Source organism: Leishmania mexicana, chromosome 20 (genome assembly GCF_000234665.1).
Source record: "Leishmania mexicana MHOM/GT/2001/U1103 complete genome, chromosome 20".
In the NCBI taxonomy this organism is placed as follows: domain Eukaryota; phylum Euglenozoa; class Kinetoplastea; order Trypanosomatida; family Trypanosomatidae; genus Leishmania; species Leishmania mexicana.
The window spans coordinates 1,905,781-1,924,017 of record NC_018324.1 but is presented as its reverse complement, the minus strand read 5'-3'; the positions used below and the strand labels follow the sequence as shown (position 1 = coordinate 1,924,017).

The window sequence follows — 18,237 nt, the reverse complement described above, 5'->3', positions numbered from 1 at the left end:
CTTGTGCAGGCGCCCCTCCTTCGTTCTCCTCGTGAGTGTGTTGACGCAGCGCATGTTTCTTTTCGCGTTAGTGTTTTGTTGTTGTGCTTTACTAGCCGCTCCCCCCCGTCCCTCTGTGCCTCTTCTCTTCCTCTCCCCTGCCATCCCGTTAGCGTTCATGTTGCCCTCTTGTGCTTGTTTGTCGGTAAGCGCGTAGATGTAACAACTGGTGCGTTTCGCCTGGTTGCGCACCTTCCTCGCCTTGCCATCCTGCAGCACACGGGTGCACATGCTCGTGCTAGCCAGATTTGCTCAGTTTCCCAACCGTGAAGTCGTTGTATCTGCCATAGCTTCCGATCTTGTTGGCTTTTCTTGTCCAGCGTTCTTCTCTTTCTCTGTTGCTCGAGGCCCACTTTTCTATGACGTTGAACTCGCTCACGCCCCCTCTGTGTCTCTGCACTCTTTTGCTCGGTACTTCTCTCGTTTGTTTCGTCACCCCATCCCTCCCTCCGTGTTTGGCGGTGCGCGCATTTTGCCTTCGAGGTGCGTCTTTCTTGTCACGGTGAGGTAAGGGGGAGGGGGGAAACATGTGTGGGAAAAAGGGGCGGCGAGGGATGGAGGCGTGAGGCCGGAAAGGACAGAAAGAGAGAGCGAAAACGGTCCATCAGGGATGGACTAGGATGCACGTACCTTCACCTCGTTCATCACGTTCGTTGCTTACCAATCATGCTGATCGTGGCTTGCGTCGCCCGGTCATACGCTCGAACGTTCCGCTGCGGGCTCCGCGACCAGCACCGGTAGCACAGAGTACTACCAGAAAGCCGCTGGGCCGTCCTCGTGCTCCTCTCGACTCTCTGCTATTTCCTCGCTCTCCATCGCTCTATCGAGTTTCTCCTCTGCGAGAATGGATATGCTGCACTGTCGTGTCTGTGCCGCTTCCTCACCTCCGCATTCTGCTTATCACATGGACCTCTCGTACTTTTCTCACTCCTTCTTCCGTATTTGTGTGCCATCCCCCGGCCAATTTTTCTTTTCATCTGTTTGCCGCTTCTGCGTGGCCCTCACCTTCCTTCCCGCGTTTCACCCGGGCCACGAGCACCGCAAAGTGGAGTGGCCGCACCCCTTCTTCTGGAGCTTCTCTCTTGCCCTGGGCGGCAGTGAGAAGTCGTGGACGAATAGAGAAAGAGTGGGATTTCTCGATTGGAGTGGTGCCCATCAAACCGTTGTTCCACCGCTTCCTGCGGATGACGACTGTGATTGCCGAGAACAACGAAGCTGCACTAACGAGAACCGGGCTGCCAGCACTGCGCACTCCCGCATAGATAGATTTACGCTGCACTGGCTTCTTTGTTCTCGCTGAACTACTTACATGAGGTCTACTGCAGCGACGACTAGAGTCATAGAACCGCACTAAGCACGCCTGCGCCACCCTTCGCTCGTCATATCTCACCCGCTCTTCATTGCTCCCAACTGTTTGTTTGTCTGCGTGCGTGCGTGTGTGCAAGAGGTCCCCGACACCGTGGTCTCCTCAGTCTTTGCTTGTCTCTTTCCGCGGGTTATCCTCACAATCATGTCGGCGCTGAACGATAGTCGTAGTACTAGCGGGCGTCCACTTCCAGGCGGGAAGTCGCACGCACTGCGACCGCAGAGGACACCTCCCTCGTTGTGTGCCGACGATGTGGGGGCTAGCAGTGGCGGTGATGGCATCGGCGAATTCGAGACAGCGTTTGAGCATCTCCACAGCATACGTAGCGAAGAAGAGGGCAGCGTAGATCCCGCCCCTTCTGCCGAGCAGCGTATGCGTTGTATTCAGCGAGATGTATATCGGCATGAGCGCCAGATTGCTTCCCTCCTCAGTGAAAAACATGAGCACTGTGAGCATCTAGCGACTGTGTACGAAGAGCTGGAAAAGATGCTTCGCAAAATCCAGCTGACGCCGCTGGAGGACCTTAAGGGGCATGCCGCGTCTCCCTCTGCTTCGACGTTTTGTGCACCGAGCCGCGACGAGGACGGCTATGCGGCGTCGAGTACCGTTTCTGCACTCGCATCTTCGCTGCAGCAGAGCTTTCACCAGGTGCTTCAACGGCATCAGGATCGTGTTTACGAGGTTCTCGTTGACTACCGGCAGCAGATCGACAAAAATGAGTACGAGACTGGTCGGCGTCTGTGCGCCATTGAGGGCGCGATTGCACAGATTCAGTCGGATGTGCGCGAACTACAACACACAGCCAGCATCCAGGCAGAGGAGCTGCGACACGTTCAGCAGGACATGCGTCTACGTGCAGAGGCGGTGACCGCGCAGCAAGAGGCGCAACGCGCCGCCCTCGACGCGATTGGGGAAGCGCGAGACACCAAGGCAGCGAAGTTGCTAAGCAAGATTCAAGACGACGTTGCTCAACTCATGGCCGACGCAAAGGCTGTGCGGACTCAGCAAATACAAAGCGGGAAGGATGTCGAGGAGCAGATTCGGTCGCTGTTATTAGCCCAACAGAGGGCGGAGGAGGCCTTGGGGGTACATAGGGCGTCTATCGCGCTGTTGCAGAACCAGGATTCGCTTGAGGGGGCCTTTCATGAGGTGAAGGACTGGCTCGGTGACCTCGAAAAGCGGATGGTCAGCCGCGGCGAGCTACTGCAGTGGACAGAGTCTTTGCAGAGTGAAATTCATCAGATGCGGCGTGTCACGAGTGGGGTGCTCTCGCACACGATTGAACCAACTGCGCCTGGCCAAGATGCTTAGTGCGAAGAATGTTGTGTGCGTGAGTGTGCGGCATGCACCTCCTCCTCTCCATGCATGAAGAAAATGGTAGAGTGGTTTGCTGAAAGCCCGTGTACTTTTATGCCACCGTCATCATCTCTTTTCCCCCTCTTCTGCATTCTTCTCTTTGCAGGTCCTGCTGTCGTTTGATTCAAGTCGTGCTAGTGGCGTTATGGGTGCCCTGCAGTTAACACGAGGGCGTGCTTTGTTGCAAAATATTAAGGTATGCTACGCCTGCGTGTTGGTTGCGGAAGGCGTGCGGTCACGGCAGATGCCCAGACGAGGATGGACGACGCGGTGTAGAAGAGGACGGCGGCCCTTTTTTTTGTTGTTCGTCTTCTGCGTTTCGGTCTGCGCCTCTATTCACCAATCGACACGAATGGACAGCAGCTGCTCCCTGCCCCTCTCACACGCTGGTGTGCGTGTGCCTTTGCCGCGGTTACGCGTGAATGCCGTGGCGATTTTTTGATTCCAATGAAATATGGCCTCACTTGCACATCTCTCTCTCTCTCGTTGTTGCTTTATTGCGTCTGCTCCGCCCTTCGCGCTCCCTGCAATTTCTTCATGTGTGCATCCTTCTGCTGACCTCTACCACGTTCAGGGCACCCATTCACTCCACAGCAGTTGCGCAAGGTACGGGCATTGCCCTGGAACACACTGAGGGAGGGCAGACTCCTGCGCAAAACTTTCTTTCACAGACCCCTGGCCGTGAACTCTCTGCGCCCGCAACGCCCTCCCCCGAACTCTCTCCCAAAGTGCCAGCAAAAAGAAAAGAAAAGCTCGCTGTGCCCCTTTTCTGTTGAGACTCTCGCTCCCCTCTCTCCCTCCCATTTTTAGTGAATGATACAGGGGCCCCTGTATTCGACATCGTCCTAGGTACCTCACAAAGACAACGCCACCCCCACCCACGCCTGTGGTAAAATCATGTCGAGCCCCGTCAAGCCCGCGGCGTCCGCCTCGGACGACCTCTTCAAGTCACTGGAGAGGGACTTTGAGGAGGCCATGTGCGCCTTGGAAGGCGAGGAGTCTTTGGGACACTTTCGCCTCGAGTACGATAAGTTATACCGCGCCCTCAAGAAGAGTCACGCCTCCGAAAATAAGATTGCCACACAATGCCAGCAGCTGACGCAGGAGCTGCTCTCCAACGCTGCCAAGATGCAAGCGGCAGTGAAGCTCTCGCAGGGCGACCACAGCACCATCGAGTCGCTTAAAAAGGAGATCGAGAAGGCGTGGCGCGCCGTAGACGTGGCGAATGAGAAGAATCAGCGCGCGCGAGAGATGGTGAAGACGCTGAAGCAGGAAATTCAGTCCCTGCAGAGTATGATCCATGATGGCACCTCTCTGTCTACCGACCACACGTCGACCCTGGAGCAGCTCAAGATCGACAACAAGCGCCTCCTGACGGAGAGTGAGGAAATGACGAAGCAGATGGATACGTACACGAAGGAGATGGCGGAGCGGACAGCAACGCTAGAGACATTGAAGTCGTCGACGGAGGAGGCTGTGCAGGAGAGCAAGCTGCTGGCAAACCGCCTGGAGCTGGTGCGGCAGGAGTACAACCGTGAACGCAATGCGCGCGAGCGCGCCGAGTATCAGTGCTGCGAGCTTCTGTTGACGCTCAAGACGCGTGAAAAGGCGTTACAGGAGCGGCAAGAGCGCCTCACCTTGATTCACGCGCATGCAGCGAAACACAAGACGGAGCTAGAAACGCAGCAACGCCGCCTGCAGGCGCTACAGCAACAGCTTGAAACAGCCGAGAAGCAGCTCTACCACACAAAGCAGTCGTACAACGACAGCGTCGACACCACCGTCGAGCTGAACGAGCGACTGCACGCGATGGAGAAGCAGATCGCGGCAACCGGGAAGACGATCCTGGAAACCCGTGACGAGTGCACACGAGTTACTCGCATCGAGGAGCGCGACTTCCGCGAGTTCGACCGCCTCAAACAGCAAATCGACAACATCCGAAAAGACGAGGAGAGAATAGTGTACGAGGAGGAGACGGTGCGAAAACGCATCGCTGCGGTGAAGCGGGAGAAGCGGAGTCTGCAGGAGGCGCTGCGGCTGCTCGAACGGGAGTGCACTGCCCTGGAGAAGAAGGGCGCCAGGGAGGAGTCTGTGCAGACCGTCACGCAAGCGGCCATTCAGAACGAGGTCGCTCAGCAAGCGGAGCTGGAGGCGTGTATCTCGCAAGAGACCGAAATCGGGCGTCGTCTCCGAGACACGCTGCAGCGTTTGGAGAAGGAGCGGGAGAACTGTGTGAGCGAGGTGTCGCAGATGAGCGGGCAAAGCAAAAGCGCTGCAGAGGAGCTCAAGATGGCAGTATTTCAAGTTGAGGAGGTGCAGCGGAAGCTGGACGAGAGCGAGCGTCGTCTGACGCAGCAGCAGGCAAAGTACGAACACATGCGGGCAGAGAGAAACCAGCTATCGAAACGTCTCGTCGACGCTCAGGATGAGATTGTGGAGTACCGACAGCGGGTGAAGGTGGTGGATCATCAGGTGCATCAGTTCAAGGAGGAGCAGGCGCTGAAGGCGCGCAAGTGTCAGAGCGACAGGTCGCAATACAAGATTAGCAAGGAGCGACTCATGAAGGCACGCCAGCTTGTCAACGACAGCACGGCTAGTTTCGACGCGACGCTGGAGGAGGGTGAGCGCGTGGGGCAGGAGGTCAAGCAGCTGTTGAAGGTGGTGCAGGAGTGCGACAAGAACCTCTGCGGACAGCAGCGAGAATTTCTCAAGATGAGCAACGAACGCGACACCCTCGCCGCCCAGATGACTCGCCGCAACGACGAACTTGTCCTACTGTACCAGCAGCTGCAACTGATACAGGACACCATCAACGCGGGCGAGGCGGCGTACCGCGACCGACTTGATGACGTGCGCCTTCTCCACCTCAAGTTGCGAGAGATTCAGCATCAGTCGATGCTGGCGCATGTGCGCGGCCGTGAAGTGTCAACTGCGAAGGACCGGTTGCGAGCCAAGCAGAAAGAGGTGCTGCTGGAGCAGGCTAAGGTGGCCGCCCTCGCCGAGGAGCTCGAGAATCCGCAGAACGAGTCTCGCTGGCGACGCGTTGGCGGTGGCTATCCGTCGATGGCGGAGCTGGAGTCGAAGATAAAGCTGCTGCAACGCAACCTCCTCACCAAGTCGGAGGAATGCATGAAGCAGGAAATGGCACTCGAGGAGAAGCAGCGGCTAATGATGGAGCTGCATGCCATGGCGGCGCGCCAGCCTGGCCCGGAGGTGGCACAGCACCTGAACGCCTACCAGAAGGACTTGCAGAAGAAGAATGCGCAGATGAAACAGAAGGCGTCGGAGCTCAACATGACAGCGACACACAAGGCCGAGTTGCGGTACGAGGTGGCGCGCCTGCGCCGTGCCGTAGACGAAATGCGGCAGAAGTACTACGAGGTGAAGGTGAAGAACGAGACCTTCACGGCAGCCGAGCTCATTCCTGCTTCGTAGTTCATGGAGGTGAATGATCGATCAATGAACTCTGCTTGCCAGTTATCAAAGACGCACCTGCCAGGGCGCTCTGTCCGCTGCGTGTGAGGATTCATGGCCGCTCTCTCATTTCCTGAAGTCGTTCCGATATCTGTGTTTGCTATCACACGACAATTTTGCGTGCGCTGCTCTGGAGTCTGTCGCTGCGTACGTGCAGGTGTGTGCGCGTCAATGTTTTTACCCCTGTTGCTGTTACGACAAGTGTCCTTGGGGCTGCTTGCTTCATCCATGTATACTACAAAAGTCAAGCCGCCGATGCCTTCTCTTGTTCGGCGTGCGGCCGACTTGCGCCTCTTCTTTTCTTTGCCGTCTGACGCGTACGTCCGTCTTCTTCCGTCCGCAGCGATGGAGGACTATGCGCACCGTACCCACATACAAACATCGTTCACTGAAGGACAGGAAAAGAGCGTAACACTACAGTGCACTGTCTGCTTCTGTGTGACCATGACAAGGGATGAGCGGCTCGAATGGGTAAACAACCGACCGCCTCTTCCTCGTCCATACCACGTCACCTTTGAAGGCGAATGCGTCCTTGTGCTGTCTGAAGAGCTCATGGAGCTTTCCTCTCGCTCTCTCTGCACTCCTCGTTCGGCGCGTCGAGTCTGCTTGCTGTGGCTGACGTAATCCTGATTCTCCTCTCTGAGCCTCTCTCCCCCCTCTCTCCCTCTCATCACGCTCTCACAAACCCCCAACGGTAACCGTTGATTGATACATTTTTCTCCGTTCTCTGCATCGCGCATCCGCTGCCCCTCGCGCCACCTCTTCCCGCCGTGCTGTATTCGCGCATGGGGGGTTGCGCGAACACGAACCACAACACACACACACACACACAAACGTCCATATCTCCCGTTTATTGTCTTCGGCTAGTTTTCACCCCTTCCCCCGTTTTTCGTTATTCGATACCCCCACCCCCTCTTCGCGACCCGTCACGATGACCGCTGTGGAGTCTGGCTCGAAGGTTCTCCGGATGAAGGAGAGCGACGCGCAGAAGCTGCTGGCGATGCGGTGCCACATTGGCACGCGCAACCAGAGCAGTGCGATGAAGAAGTACATCTACGGCCGCACGGCGGAGGGCAGCCACATCATCGACGTGCACATGATGTGGGAGAAGCTGATCCTCGCTGCTCGCGTGATCGCGGCTGTGGAGAACCCGAAGGACGTGTGCGTGTGCTCGTCGCGCCTGTACGGCACACGCGCCATCTACAAGTTCTCGCAGCACGTGGGCACGAGCTTCCACGGCGGCCGCTTCATCCCTGGTACGTTCACGAACCAGATCCAGAAGAAGTTCGTGCAGCCGCGCGTGCTTGTGGTGACGGACCCGCGCACGGACCACCAGGCCATCCGCGAGGCGTCGCTGGTGAACATCCCTGTGATTGCGCTGTGCGACACGGACGCGCCGCTGGAGTACGTGGACATTGCGATCCCGTGCAACAACCGCGGCATCAAGTCGATCGGCATGATGTACTGGCTGCTTGCGCGCGAGGTGCTGCGCCTGCGCGGCACTATTGTGCGCTCTGTGCCGTGGGAGGAGAAGGTGGACCTGTTCTTCTACCGCGACCCCAACGAGGCTGCGGAGGAGAAGGCCGCTGCGGCCGCTGCGGTGCCCGTCGCGGAGGCGGAGGAGGGCTTCGGCTGGGTGGAGCGCAACGACGACAACGCGTGGGAGGCGTAGGGCTGGCTACGAGAACGCGGCTACGGGGAGACATGTACTCCACTTCTTTTCTTCTCGGCGCTTCCACCGTTGCGGACGCATTGTACTCCTATTTGCTCTCACCGTTCTGGACTGGAGAAGAGACGGGGAAGGGGGTGTGTAGAGGCCCTAGCCAACTGAGTCGAGTCACAGACGTGTTCGGCGAGGGAACAGTCTCACCGACAGGACTAGCATAGGATGCGCACACCCGGCACTGTCTCGTGTTTGCCTCGCATCACTCGTTAGTCGACGCAGTATCAACCACCGTCTGTTGTTTTCTGCGTGGTATACAGTCTGTGGACTAAGCGAATGAGTCGGCGGCGATGGGAGGGCGTGGGGTGCAGTGTGATCCCGCACGCACGCGTGGTCCGTCCTCCAGGAGAGGAAAAGACACACACACGCATACACATACACAGCGGGGGGTGTTATGGAGGTGAGGCACACGTTATTTTCTTCATTTGAGTCTGCGATCATTTCTTGTTTTGGCTCTGTGGTTTGAGCGGTTAAAAAAAAACAAAGAATAGAAGGAAAGATGCGCTGTCGCGCTCCCCTGTGAGTCGGTTTAACCCCCCCTCAGCACAAGCCTTCGCGGAGGCAGCGTGTCGGTGTAGCGGAGGCTAGAGAGCGGGATGGGTCGCCACCGTTGTGTCGCCAGTGCGATCCGGGATTAGTGAGCGGGCAATATCGCCTTCCCCCACCCCCGCACCCAACTTTCTAGCTGGAATTGCTGCAGAGGAAGAAGGTCCTATGCTGGGTGAATTCGCGGTATTCGCATGGAAAAGTTGGAGAGTTCAAGGGATGAGGTTTCACATACGTGGTTGCGCATGCACAGTGCTGCCTATTCATGTTTAAGCATGCTTTGAGTCGTTTGTTCCCGAGCTGTTGCGTTACTCTCCCCCTCCCTCTCCCGTGTTGCACCTTTTGTTGTTGTCTTCTTGACGCGGAGTCACGTCCGCGCAGTCGATCTTCCCAGGCGTAGTCGTGTAATCGGAGAGAGCGCAAAAAAAAGAAGTACTGGACGTGTGCCTCTCCTTACAACTCGTTCTTTCGTACTCGCTGTGTCGCGCGCACACACGCACCTACGGCGAGAGAAAGACTTTCTCTCTCCCTGTCCCTCCTCCAGTCACCTTGCATGCGCCTGGTTACTCTGTTGTATGATTGCTGCAGACTAGTTCGTCACCTCGTGCCTCAGGTTGACCCTCTCTGCTCAAGGGCGTAGTCTCCTGCTGCAGTGTCAAAGACCATCTTTTTTGGGGGAGAGGGTGTCTACCGCTGACTTCCGGCACTATGACGAGAGTGTTGCGCCCTTTTTTGACTCTTGTAGGTGGCATCTTCACTCCTTCAGCCTGATCGGCGTTGCCGCGGGCATCTTGTCCCCTTCTCCGTGCACAACTTCGCTACACAAGCCAAGTTAACAGTTGGACGAAAGGCGGAGTCAGCGAGGCTGGGGAAGGGCAACAAGGACGTTCAAAGGGCATACCTGAGAGTGAGTGCTTGCCTCTCGCACTATCGAGCGAGCATTGTTGTCACATCGACTCCCCTGGGCTCTTCTCTCGTTTTGTGTGTACACCGCGCGGCGTCTTGTCTATCTGTGCCGCAGTCCCCTTTCTTATCCTACGCCTTGCCCTCGTGGACTTCACACTCAGCGCTTAGAAATATATATATTATTCCGTTTCTAGCGTGAACGAGGAGTACTCTCGCCTTGGTGGGGGGAGGCAACCGTTTCAACTTTGACACTCGTCTGGTTTCCATTGCTTATCTCCCATTCGTGTGTCTGTCGGTCTCTCTCTCTCCCTATCTCGGTGCCTCTGTGTGGTCGTGTGGATCCGGCTGTGCGCGTGCTTGTTTTTTGTGGTTCTTGTGTGGGTGACGGTCCGGTGTGTAGCGGTGCGCCGCTGTTTCCTTGCCCTTTCCGGCTGCATCTGCTTTGTTTTTTTTCTCGCTGTGTGTTACGTGTCTGTTTTCTTGTTCTTTCCGGGAGGTGTGGGGAGCTCTTCCGTCTCCAGCATGTCTCTTCGGAGAGGATCGGTGTCCCTTAATCGCACCCTTGTCACGACCGTCCTGCTGTTGACACTTCCACTACTCTTGGACCTGACGCGGTTGCCGGACAGCTCAGCAGCTCAGGAGTATGTCTTCTCTCTTCTGACCCCATGCGATGGGGTTGGACTCTGCAACCTCTGTGGGGAGGTGCTGGAGATGGTAGACCTCGTGCAGCGTGCCCTCACGAACCCATTTCAAGATAGGTTGACGCTCTCGCCGGAAGACTGGGATGCGCATGGACTTCAGTCATATCAACGATGTCTGCGAGAGCCGTTCCTGCGCGGCTGCGATACGCTTGTTCACAAAATCAGGATGCAGCGAATCGATTTTGCGAAGGTAATACTGGAGCAGGTTGTTGAGGATGTGCAGTTTCGGCAGAAGTGGGGTTCTTTAGGCGAGGACTACGTCGTTGACAACGCCGTGCAGCTAACCACGTACATCTTCGACTCACAGGAGCGGTCGCTCGGCGGGAGGCGCGATTCGCGAAAGGAGGACGGCGCCGCGCGGAATATCGTTTACCAGCCATCCACGTTTAGCCTCGGCGGTGACCCCGAGGTCGAAAGCCTGGTTACGCGTGTGTGGTTTCTGCGGCGCGATGTTCTGCTTCTCCATCAGGACTTCTGCTACCCCGTCTGTGAGGGTAGACTGACAGTCTTTAGGCGGGTGCAAGTGGTGATTCTGCGCTTCTACGTGCGGCATGCCATTAAGCCTCGTCTTCTTCTTCTTCGACAGCGGCATCGCGGTACACTCGTGGTGGCGGAGCTGATGATGATCGGCTTTGCCTTCTGCGTGGAGAGAGTGATGCGTCCTGGACTGACTTGGAACGGCACCGTAGCGCGCCGTATTAGGCGCCTGCAGGGAGGTACAGCATCCTCGACGCCAACTAGCAGCGGGTTGGTGAGTGGGGCCCGTGGCGAAGACAGCGCGGCGGCAGCGAACAGTGGCGGTGGTAGCGGCGGCTGTGTTGGTGGTGGTAAAACTCACTGCCGACCAGGTCGACGACGGCGCTGGGTTGTGGTGGTGTAATCACCTGAAGGAAGAGGTCATATCCCGCAAGGAGGGGTGGGCGAGTGGGATGCAGTGTCCAGTGCTAACGTCTCTGTGGGATTAGGGGCTCTCCCGTCGTGACGCAGCCGCCCGCGCGTTTTGTAAGGGTGGCGCTTTTTTTGTTGTTTCAGAAGACGGCTGCAAGTGAGAAGCGCAGCTGCTCCATATTCTCTGCACGGGGCGTTGCTTCCTTTTTTTCTGCTTGGCGGGTATGCATCGGTAAGCATTGCTGCGACGCTATAGCGTTGTCGGCCGCAATTTGGTCAGTTATTGGTGTTCTCGTGGTTGCGACGTTTCTTGTTGCAGGATGACTGTCAATCCGCAACCCCGAAGCGAGAAAAAGGGGTGCTTACTTGGCCGTCATGCACGAATCGTTAAAAGGCTTGGGGTGTGAGACGCTGCGTTGGCAAGCTGTCTGTCTATTGCCTGGTTCACTCCAGTGTCTCAGTCCTCTTTCTCTCGTGCACCCTTCCCTCTCTCCCTCTTGACGCCCTCCATCTCTCCAGGTTAGCTTGGAGGTGTGAGTCTCTCTGCGTTCCCGATGACGGGGAGCGCCTCGGCGCGGTATCAGTCTCCAGATCCCATTCCGTCGATAAGCGAAGGAGGCCCCATATTGCTGAGAATCCCGAAACCATCTCTGCTGGTGGCAGGGTCGGGTACCCTGTGATGTGGGGGAGGCCAGAGCGATGTATCGCTACTGATGTTGGCGGCCAGGTCATGAAAGGCGTAGCGCCGGAGCGAGCTGTGACAGTGCTCAGGTTCGTACCATCCACAGGATGGGCAGAGTGTCAGTGTCACTCGAACGTATCTCACCCTGGGCCCTTACACCGCCCACTGGTATTGGCACTCTGAATCACCAAGTAACGAGCGGCATAATGGGAGGCGGCTGTGAGGCGACCTGCGAGGTGGCGGGGTAGGTAAGGTGTCAGGAAGAAGCCGTGCTCAGATGGTCGATTCGTCGTATTGGTCTAGCATGCGTGTGCATAGCACTGCTTCGCACTAAGCGGGTGGGCCGGTGACGGGCCGGGTCTAGAGAGGAGTTAAACTCATGTTTTTATGACAGAGAAATAGACACGTTAGCGCGATCAAGTCTCTCTCTCTGTGTCTGTGTGTGCCCCACGGGTGTACGCGGCGCACGTATGGGAAGGAGAGAAGGTGCGTCGTCTGCCTCTCCGTCTCCTCATTCCTCTTGCGCCGGACTCCCCTGTCTTGTGTTTCCGCACCGTAACGCAGCTCGCTTCTACTTTTCTATTTTTTTCTCTTTTTTTTGCCTTTTCGTGCTGTGCATATGGCGCGCGTGTTGTAAGCTCCGTACTTAACGCGTCCGTAAACGGTGCCGTTGGTGTTCCTCCACCCCCTCCCCTCCCCCTCTTCCCTTTTTTAATGCTTGTCGCATTGCCCGAGCGCTCTCGTTCTCTCTCCCTTGTGCTGCCTGACATGACGATATCCACACGCCTCATGGGGAAGGGAGGGGAGGGGGGACGGGCGCGTCCGCCGGCGTGTACGCGCCCGTGGCTTGGAGTAGGCGGAGGAAAGACGCCGTAAAGGTGGGTAGGCATCGCAGACAACTCGGTCAATTCGGAAAAGGCGAGGAGTGGGGGGAGGAGAAAGCGTTGCTGAGAAAAGTGACCCCCCTCTCTTGGAAAGCGAAGACATCTGCAACGGAAGAGCCAGTCCTACTGTTTCATCGCCACGAGGTGGATGGGTTCGTGTTGAGTGCTAGAAGGCACCTTTACTGAAGGACGCAGATAGATCGACTCTCGATTCCGGGACTTGAAGCTGAGAATAAGAATGCTTTGCTGACCACCGACTGCTACGCTCTGCAGACCGTATCTCATTCTCTCTGCCCCGCTTTCACCTCTTTCATCTCTTTTGGTGATCATCATTGTGTGTCGGGCAGTAGCCCACTTCACTCCTCTATCGCAGCAAGCACCCAGACACTCAGCAGCATCCTTGTCTCTCGCCACGGTCCATGCCGATCACAAGTAAAATTGCTGTATGGCGTGCTCCTTCTTTGGCCCCTCTACAAAAACTGAGCTGAACCTGCTCTGGTCCATTGGGAGAGGGGTAGGCACACGCGCACACATATACATATCGTAAAGGGCGCTGAGAAGTTGAGTTGTAACGGGACGTTGCACACCGCTCCAAACGTGTTGGTGGTACGACTGCTCCCATCCGCTCTCCTTTTTCCGTCGTCGTAGAGTGGACGCGTTCGAATCATTGCTTGCGTCATCTGCGTATTCTGAGATTTGTTCTTGTGTTCGTCGTTGCGGGCATTCGCGCCTGCGCACACCACACACACACAAACATACACACATACAGATAGACACATAGACGCATACACAGAGATATGCGTGCAGACGACCTCACCTTTGTTCACGTTCTTCCTTGAGTAAATGGGCACCTCCCGCCCCCACGTTCGGCGTGCCACCTTTGCATCTTTTTTTCCTCGTTCTGCTTTTTTTCTCCTACTCTGCGTGTCTTCTCCTTGACCTTGGAAAAATGGCCACTGTTCACGTATTTGTAGGACAGTGCGGCAATCAAGTCGGCACGGCATTTCTGGACACTGTCGCATCCGAGGCAGAGGCGAGCGTCGATGAGGGCTACCAGATGCGCGTGTCAGCCATGGACTTTCGACCTGCGCTGCGACCGCCGCCGGCGCGGCGCCACCATCAGCGCTCAGCAGCGGCGTGCTCAGCAACGGGGTCGTCGCGTGAGCCTTCCGGGGCGGCGAGGCGCATAGGGCACCGGCAGTACTACTCCTTATCTTACTACGCGCAGGAGGAGGAGCGCGCGACTATCGACACCTCTCTGCCGCAGCCGCGGTGTGTGTTGGTGGATATGGAGCCCAAAGTGATTGCCGCCGCAGTGCAGCGTGCTAACGGGCAACTCGAGCAACACGAATTCTCTCCTTCGTCCTCATCTTCTCCGTCACCGCAGTCTGCGTCGAGGCGCCTCTATTCCCTGGCGCCGCAGCAGTGTGTGACCCGCGGTGAGGGCAGCGCCAACAACTGGGCCTTTGGGTACCACCAACAAGGACAAAGCCGTCGCGACGCCATCGTGGAATGTCTTCGACGCGAGAGCGAGCAGAAAGGTACCGTCGTGTCGACCTTCCACGTCCTTCACAGCATCGCCGGCGGCACCGGCTCGGGTGTCAGCTGCCTCGTTGCGGAAGAGATCAAGACGATGTTCCCACGCTCCACGTTGCTGCACTCCGTCGTGTGGCCGTTCAGTTGCGGCGAGGTTGTGACGCAGTGGTACAACGTTGTCATGGCGGTCAGCACCCTTGGCGGCTTGGCGGACGGCGTATTCATTGCCTACAATGACTCTATCGCAGGGGAACTGAAGGGCGCGCGGGCGAATCGCGGCTTCAAAGACGCCGGAGAAGTGTCCTTCCAGCTTATTAACCAGCGCATCAGCGGGGTGCTCGCCCCGCTTCACCTACCGCAGCTTCTTTACACTCTCCCGTCTCCCCAAAAAGACCTCTCGAAAAACCGCATCCTCGGCACGAGTACTGGAGCGGCCCGAGGCATCTTGGGGAGCGGCCCATCTGGCTGCGTCGCGGAAGGGACGGCACCGCAGCGGTACGCCACTGCCGGCGATGTCATCGAGGCCCTTTCGCTGGACCCGGTGATGAAGTTCTTCACAGGCTCACTCGCGCCGCAGATGGTCACTGGCTCCACAACGTGGGCTGCGGTGCTCGGCGAAGCGGCTCGAACGGCGCAACACAGCTTCACTGCTCCAAGTGCACTATCTCCGTCCGCCGACACGGGATTCTCGCGCTCAGAAGGAAAAGCAACGACTAATAGGTTAGCTGACGCCTCCGCGTTTTACATGCAGCACCGGAGCTGCTTGTGGGCTATTCGCGGGGTTGCGGCGCATACCGACGGCATCCGTGAGCTGCGTCATCTTATGACCAACAACGTCTCGTCGCCATTCCCGATGACGTCGCTCTTTGTCAGCCCGGCCGAGGAGTGGCGCGCCACATCGTCGCACACCCGGCCGGACCACAGCGTCACCTTGTACAGCCCAACGCCCATGGTTGGCGCGTCGCTGGCGGATGCCGCTCGCCGCGCAGAGGAGCTGCTCAACGTCGGCGCATTTGTGCATCACTTTGAGCGCTACGGGGTCTCAAAGACGGAACTGCGCGATGCCGCGGCCGTTTTGTACGACACAGCCGCTGCCTATCATCTCTAGAGATTCGGAAAAAAAATGGATGACTTTGTTAGTGAAGCAATGCAGCGTGGTGACGACGAGGAATTGGCGACAGATGCTCCGCAGTTTACCCCTCCCTCGAACTCGTTTCGTGGCGCTCTGCTGCCACCTTAGGCGGGAGCCGTGCCTGAGAGGTCAGCTGCTACGGAAAACACGAGGGAACGGATACCTGCCGGCGGTGGCGCAAACGGCGCGAAAAGAAAAAAAAAACAGCACATTTCTACGTGCATATGCGCGTCAGGTACGTGGACACCTCTGTAAACGCTACGCGCTCTTTTGCAGGGCATGGCGCACACCCTGTGCACACATATCCTGTACTCTCTCCGCATGTAAGGTGGCACACTGTGACCTCATCGCACACTCCCCCGATCTGCGACTCGATCGCACACTTCATAAGCATCCGTCGTGTTGCACACGGTTTCTTCGTGCTTTCGCGTGATCTTCTCTCCCTCTCTCTTTCCCACGCATGCTCCTTTCTCTCGTCTCGCTCCCGTTCTCCTTTTCTCTCCTCACCCCCACCTCCACAGAGGTATGAGCCGAAGAACGTCCGCTGTGAGATACAATCCGCACAACTTTTCGATTTAGCTCTGTTTGCGTTCGCCTCTCCTTCCCCCGCTCCTTCGCTTTGACGCCCACCGTTGCCGGTGACCAGAGACGTCTTTCTTGTTTGTTTCGTTGTCTGTGTCAGCGCTGTTGCTGCTTCGCCGGGCGCTTGCTCTGACTCTCTACGTCGCTCCGTGAAGACTGCTTGTCCGCCAACTGCGCTGGGGGCTGCTCCAACGTCGAACGTGAGCAACTCGGCAGCGACAATACGGATCGCAGGCAGGTTGAGAAGTTCGTGGTGCGTTGTCGTCCCTTTTTCCCAGAGAGAAGTCCTACTCCAACGTCTCGTGCTACTCTCACACCGGTGCGGCGCAGATAAACGCAAGCTCCATTGAGAAACGGCTTCACTACAAGGCGAGAAGTAGCAGCAGCAGCAATACAGCAAAAAGAGAACAACAGACACCGCGCTCTTGTATCACGATTGCGGCGCTTGCATACCGCGCACTCACGAGTAGGGCAAATACGTCCCCCCTCCCTCCCTCTCCCCAAAACACCGAGACAACACACAACCACCGACATATACGGAAAGAGCAACCACAACAAAAAAAAGAAGCGCAAGGAGGAGGATCTGGATATCAACGGGAAGGCGCTCTATACCAACACATCCCGTGCCTACGCCGTTCTTGCCTCTTGCCGTTTTATGTCTCTCTCTCTCTTTCGCGCTTTCTGTTTGCCCCTCCCCTCCCCCTCCCCTCACGTGTCAGCGGCTCCTCTGCATGTGTTTCTTCGCCCCTTCTTTTATTATTATTTTCGCTTTCATCTCACTCGCCCTCTCTTTCGTGTCTCTCTCTCTTGCGCTCTGTACCGCGCCTGAAAGTGACTGCCTCTATCTCTACGCCCCCTCTCCCTCCCGCCTTGGAAATACGTGTTGTGTTCGTTGTCGTACTTGTGTGGTCTGTGTGCGTGCTCTGTAGATTAAGTTTTCTTTCTCCCTCGTCCCCGTCTTCTTCATCTGCCGTGCCACGCAGTCTCACTGTGGCTTCGGCACCAAGCGAAAACAACAAGAGTAAAGACGCATGGAAATCATGACCACCACCGCCTCTCGCAGCGCTTTCTGCCTCCCGGGAGGTTTGCAGACCCTCTCCGCGTCCTGCTACCGTCATAACCCTTACGCTTTCACTCTTCTCCAGGAGAAGGACCGCGAGAGGGCCACCGAGTCGTTTGGTTACATCTACAGTATCCTGACAGACGAGGGCAGGACTTCGCCCGCTCCGCCACAGCAGCGAAGGAAGGCGAGAAGGGGCGTTGCCGGGAACAAAGGCGGCAGCAAATATGACTCCAGCTGCCGTGACCCTGAGATGCAGCAGCTAGACTCGTCGTTCGCAAAGAGCGGTGGCGCGGCAGATAGCAGCAACGATGATGGCGTGAGCGAGACGAGTAGCGACTCTGGTAGCCACTATGGAAAGGAAGTGCTCGGGAGCAACCTCCCTGGGTTTTCCGTCACCAGCTCGCAGTCGCACCCCGGTGCCAGCTCTGCCACCGCTGCCGCCACTGCCATCCCAGCTGCCGTGCCGTCCGTCATCCGCTACGCCTCGGTGAACTTCCGCTTCGGCTCCGCCTGGTTCGTCGCTCCGTTCCGCACGTTCACCGGTGACATGGTCGTGGTGCAGTACCCGGGCAACAACAGTTTGCACATGGGTCTCGTCAGCGCTATCACGACGGCTAAGCCCATCACCTTCTACACCGAGGATAACATGGATCCGAACTACCTCTCTCCCGAGGAGCTGCAGACTGTGCCTCGCCTGCTTCGCCACGCGCGCGACTTCGACAAGGAGACGAAGCTGGACCTCCGCAGACACGACTTGAGCTCACTCGCGAACGCTCGGAAGCTCGGGGCAGATATTGGGGCCCCTGTCCAGTTCCTTGACGCAGAGTGGCTGCTCGACCTGAGCGCCGTGACGTTCCTCGTGAAGGTGTTTGGTAGCACGGCCCTCGCGGATAAGCTTGTGGACGAGCTGGCAATGCAGGAGGGGGCCGAGGTCGTCTTTACGTACCCGGTCTCGTCGACGACCATGTACTAACAGAACATCTTCGGCCGGTGAAGAACAGTGAACCGTGAGGAGGATATGTACACATATACATGCAGTGGTTGAAAGAAAAGCACAGCGAACCACACAGAACCGGAAGGGGTTGGTGGCGGTGTGCACGCTGAACACTGGCGACTCCTCCCTAAGGGACTGCGTACCATTTGCTGCGCCCGTGCACGTATGTGAACCATTTTCCCCCCGCTTTTCCTGCACGTCTTTCCAGTCTTTGTGGCCGTTTTGCCGCGCTTGCGCCTTTGTTGTCTTCTTTGTTAGAACTCCACCGCGCGTGCGAGGAGGATTTGCGGCACATGTGGTGACCGCCCCTCGGACCCCGCGATGTGCGCAGTGTGCGTACACGACAGGTGCTTTTTTTTCTTCTC

The 18,237-nt window shown here is 57.3% G+C and overlaps 6 protein-coding genes across 6 annotated transcripts; all 6 read left to right on the top strand.

The window, feature by feature from the left end:
* Positions 1-1,549: 1,549 nt before the first annotated feature.
* Positions 1,550-2,716, top strand: LMXM_36_5030 (conserved hypothetical protein; the record flags this gene model as incomplete). The annotated part of the gene is made up of 1 exon (XM_003874812.1): positions 1,550-2,716. The coding sequence occupies one exon, from the start codon at positions 1,550-1,552 to the stop codon at positions 2,714-2,716; it is 1,167 nt and encodes a 388-aa protein (XP_003874861.1).
* Positions 2,717-3,658: 942 nt separating this feature from the next.
* Positions 3,659-6,196, top strand: LMXM_36_5020 (conserved hypothetical protein; the record flags this gene model as incomplete). Its single annotated transcript, XM_003874811.1, has 1 exon — positions 3,659-6,196. One exon carries the CDS (start codon positions 3,659-3,661, stop codon positions 6,194-6,196), a length of 2,538 nt encoding a protein of 845 aa, XP_003874860.1.
* Positions 6,197-7,166: 970 nt separating this feature from the next.
* Positions 7,167-7,907, top strand: LMXM_36_5010 (putative 40S ribosomal protein SA; the record flags this gene model as incomplete). The annotated part of the gene is made up of 1 exon (XM_003874810.1): positions 7,167-7,907. One exon carries the CDS (start codon positions 7,167-7,169, stop codon positions 7,905-7,907), a length of 741 nt encoding a protein of 246 aa, XP_003874859.1.
* A 2,025-nt stretch (positions 7,908-9,932) lies between these two features.
* LMXM_36_5000 (conserved hypothetical protein) lies at positions 9,933-10,991 on the top strand (the record flags this gene model as incomplete). The annotated part of the gene is made up of 1 exon (XM_003874809.1): positions 9,933-10,991. The coding sequence occupies one exon, from the start codon at positions 9,933-9,935 to the stop codon at positions 10,989-10,991; it is 1,059 nt and encodes a 352-aa protein (XP_003874858.1).
* Positions 10,992-13,514: 2,523 nt separating this feature from the next.
* LMXM_36_4990 (putative delta tubulin) lies at positions 13,515-15,209 on the top strand (the record flags this gene model as incomplete). The annotated part of the gene is made up of 1 exon (XM_003874808.1): positions 13,515-15,209. The coding sequence occupies one exon, from the start codon at positions 13,515-13,517 to the stop codon at positions 15,207-15,209; it is 1,695 nt and encodes a 564-aa protein (XP_003874857.1).
* Positions 15,210-16,846: 1,637 nt separating this feature from the next.
* LMXM_36_4980 (conserved hypothetical protein) lies at positions 16,847-17,851 on the top strand (the record flags this gene model as incomplete). The annotated part of the gene is made up of 1 exon (XM_003874807.1): positions 16,847-17,851. The coding sequence occupies one exon, from the start codon at positions 16,847-16,849 to the stop codon at positions 17,849-17,851; it is 1,005 nt and encodes a 334-aa protein (XP_003874856.1).
* Positions 17,852-18,237: the final 386 nt, after the last annotated feature.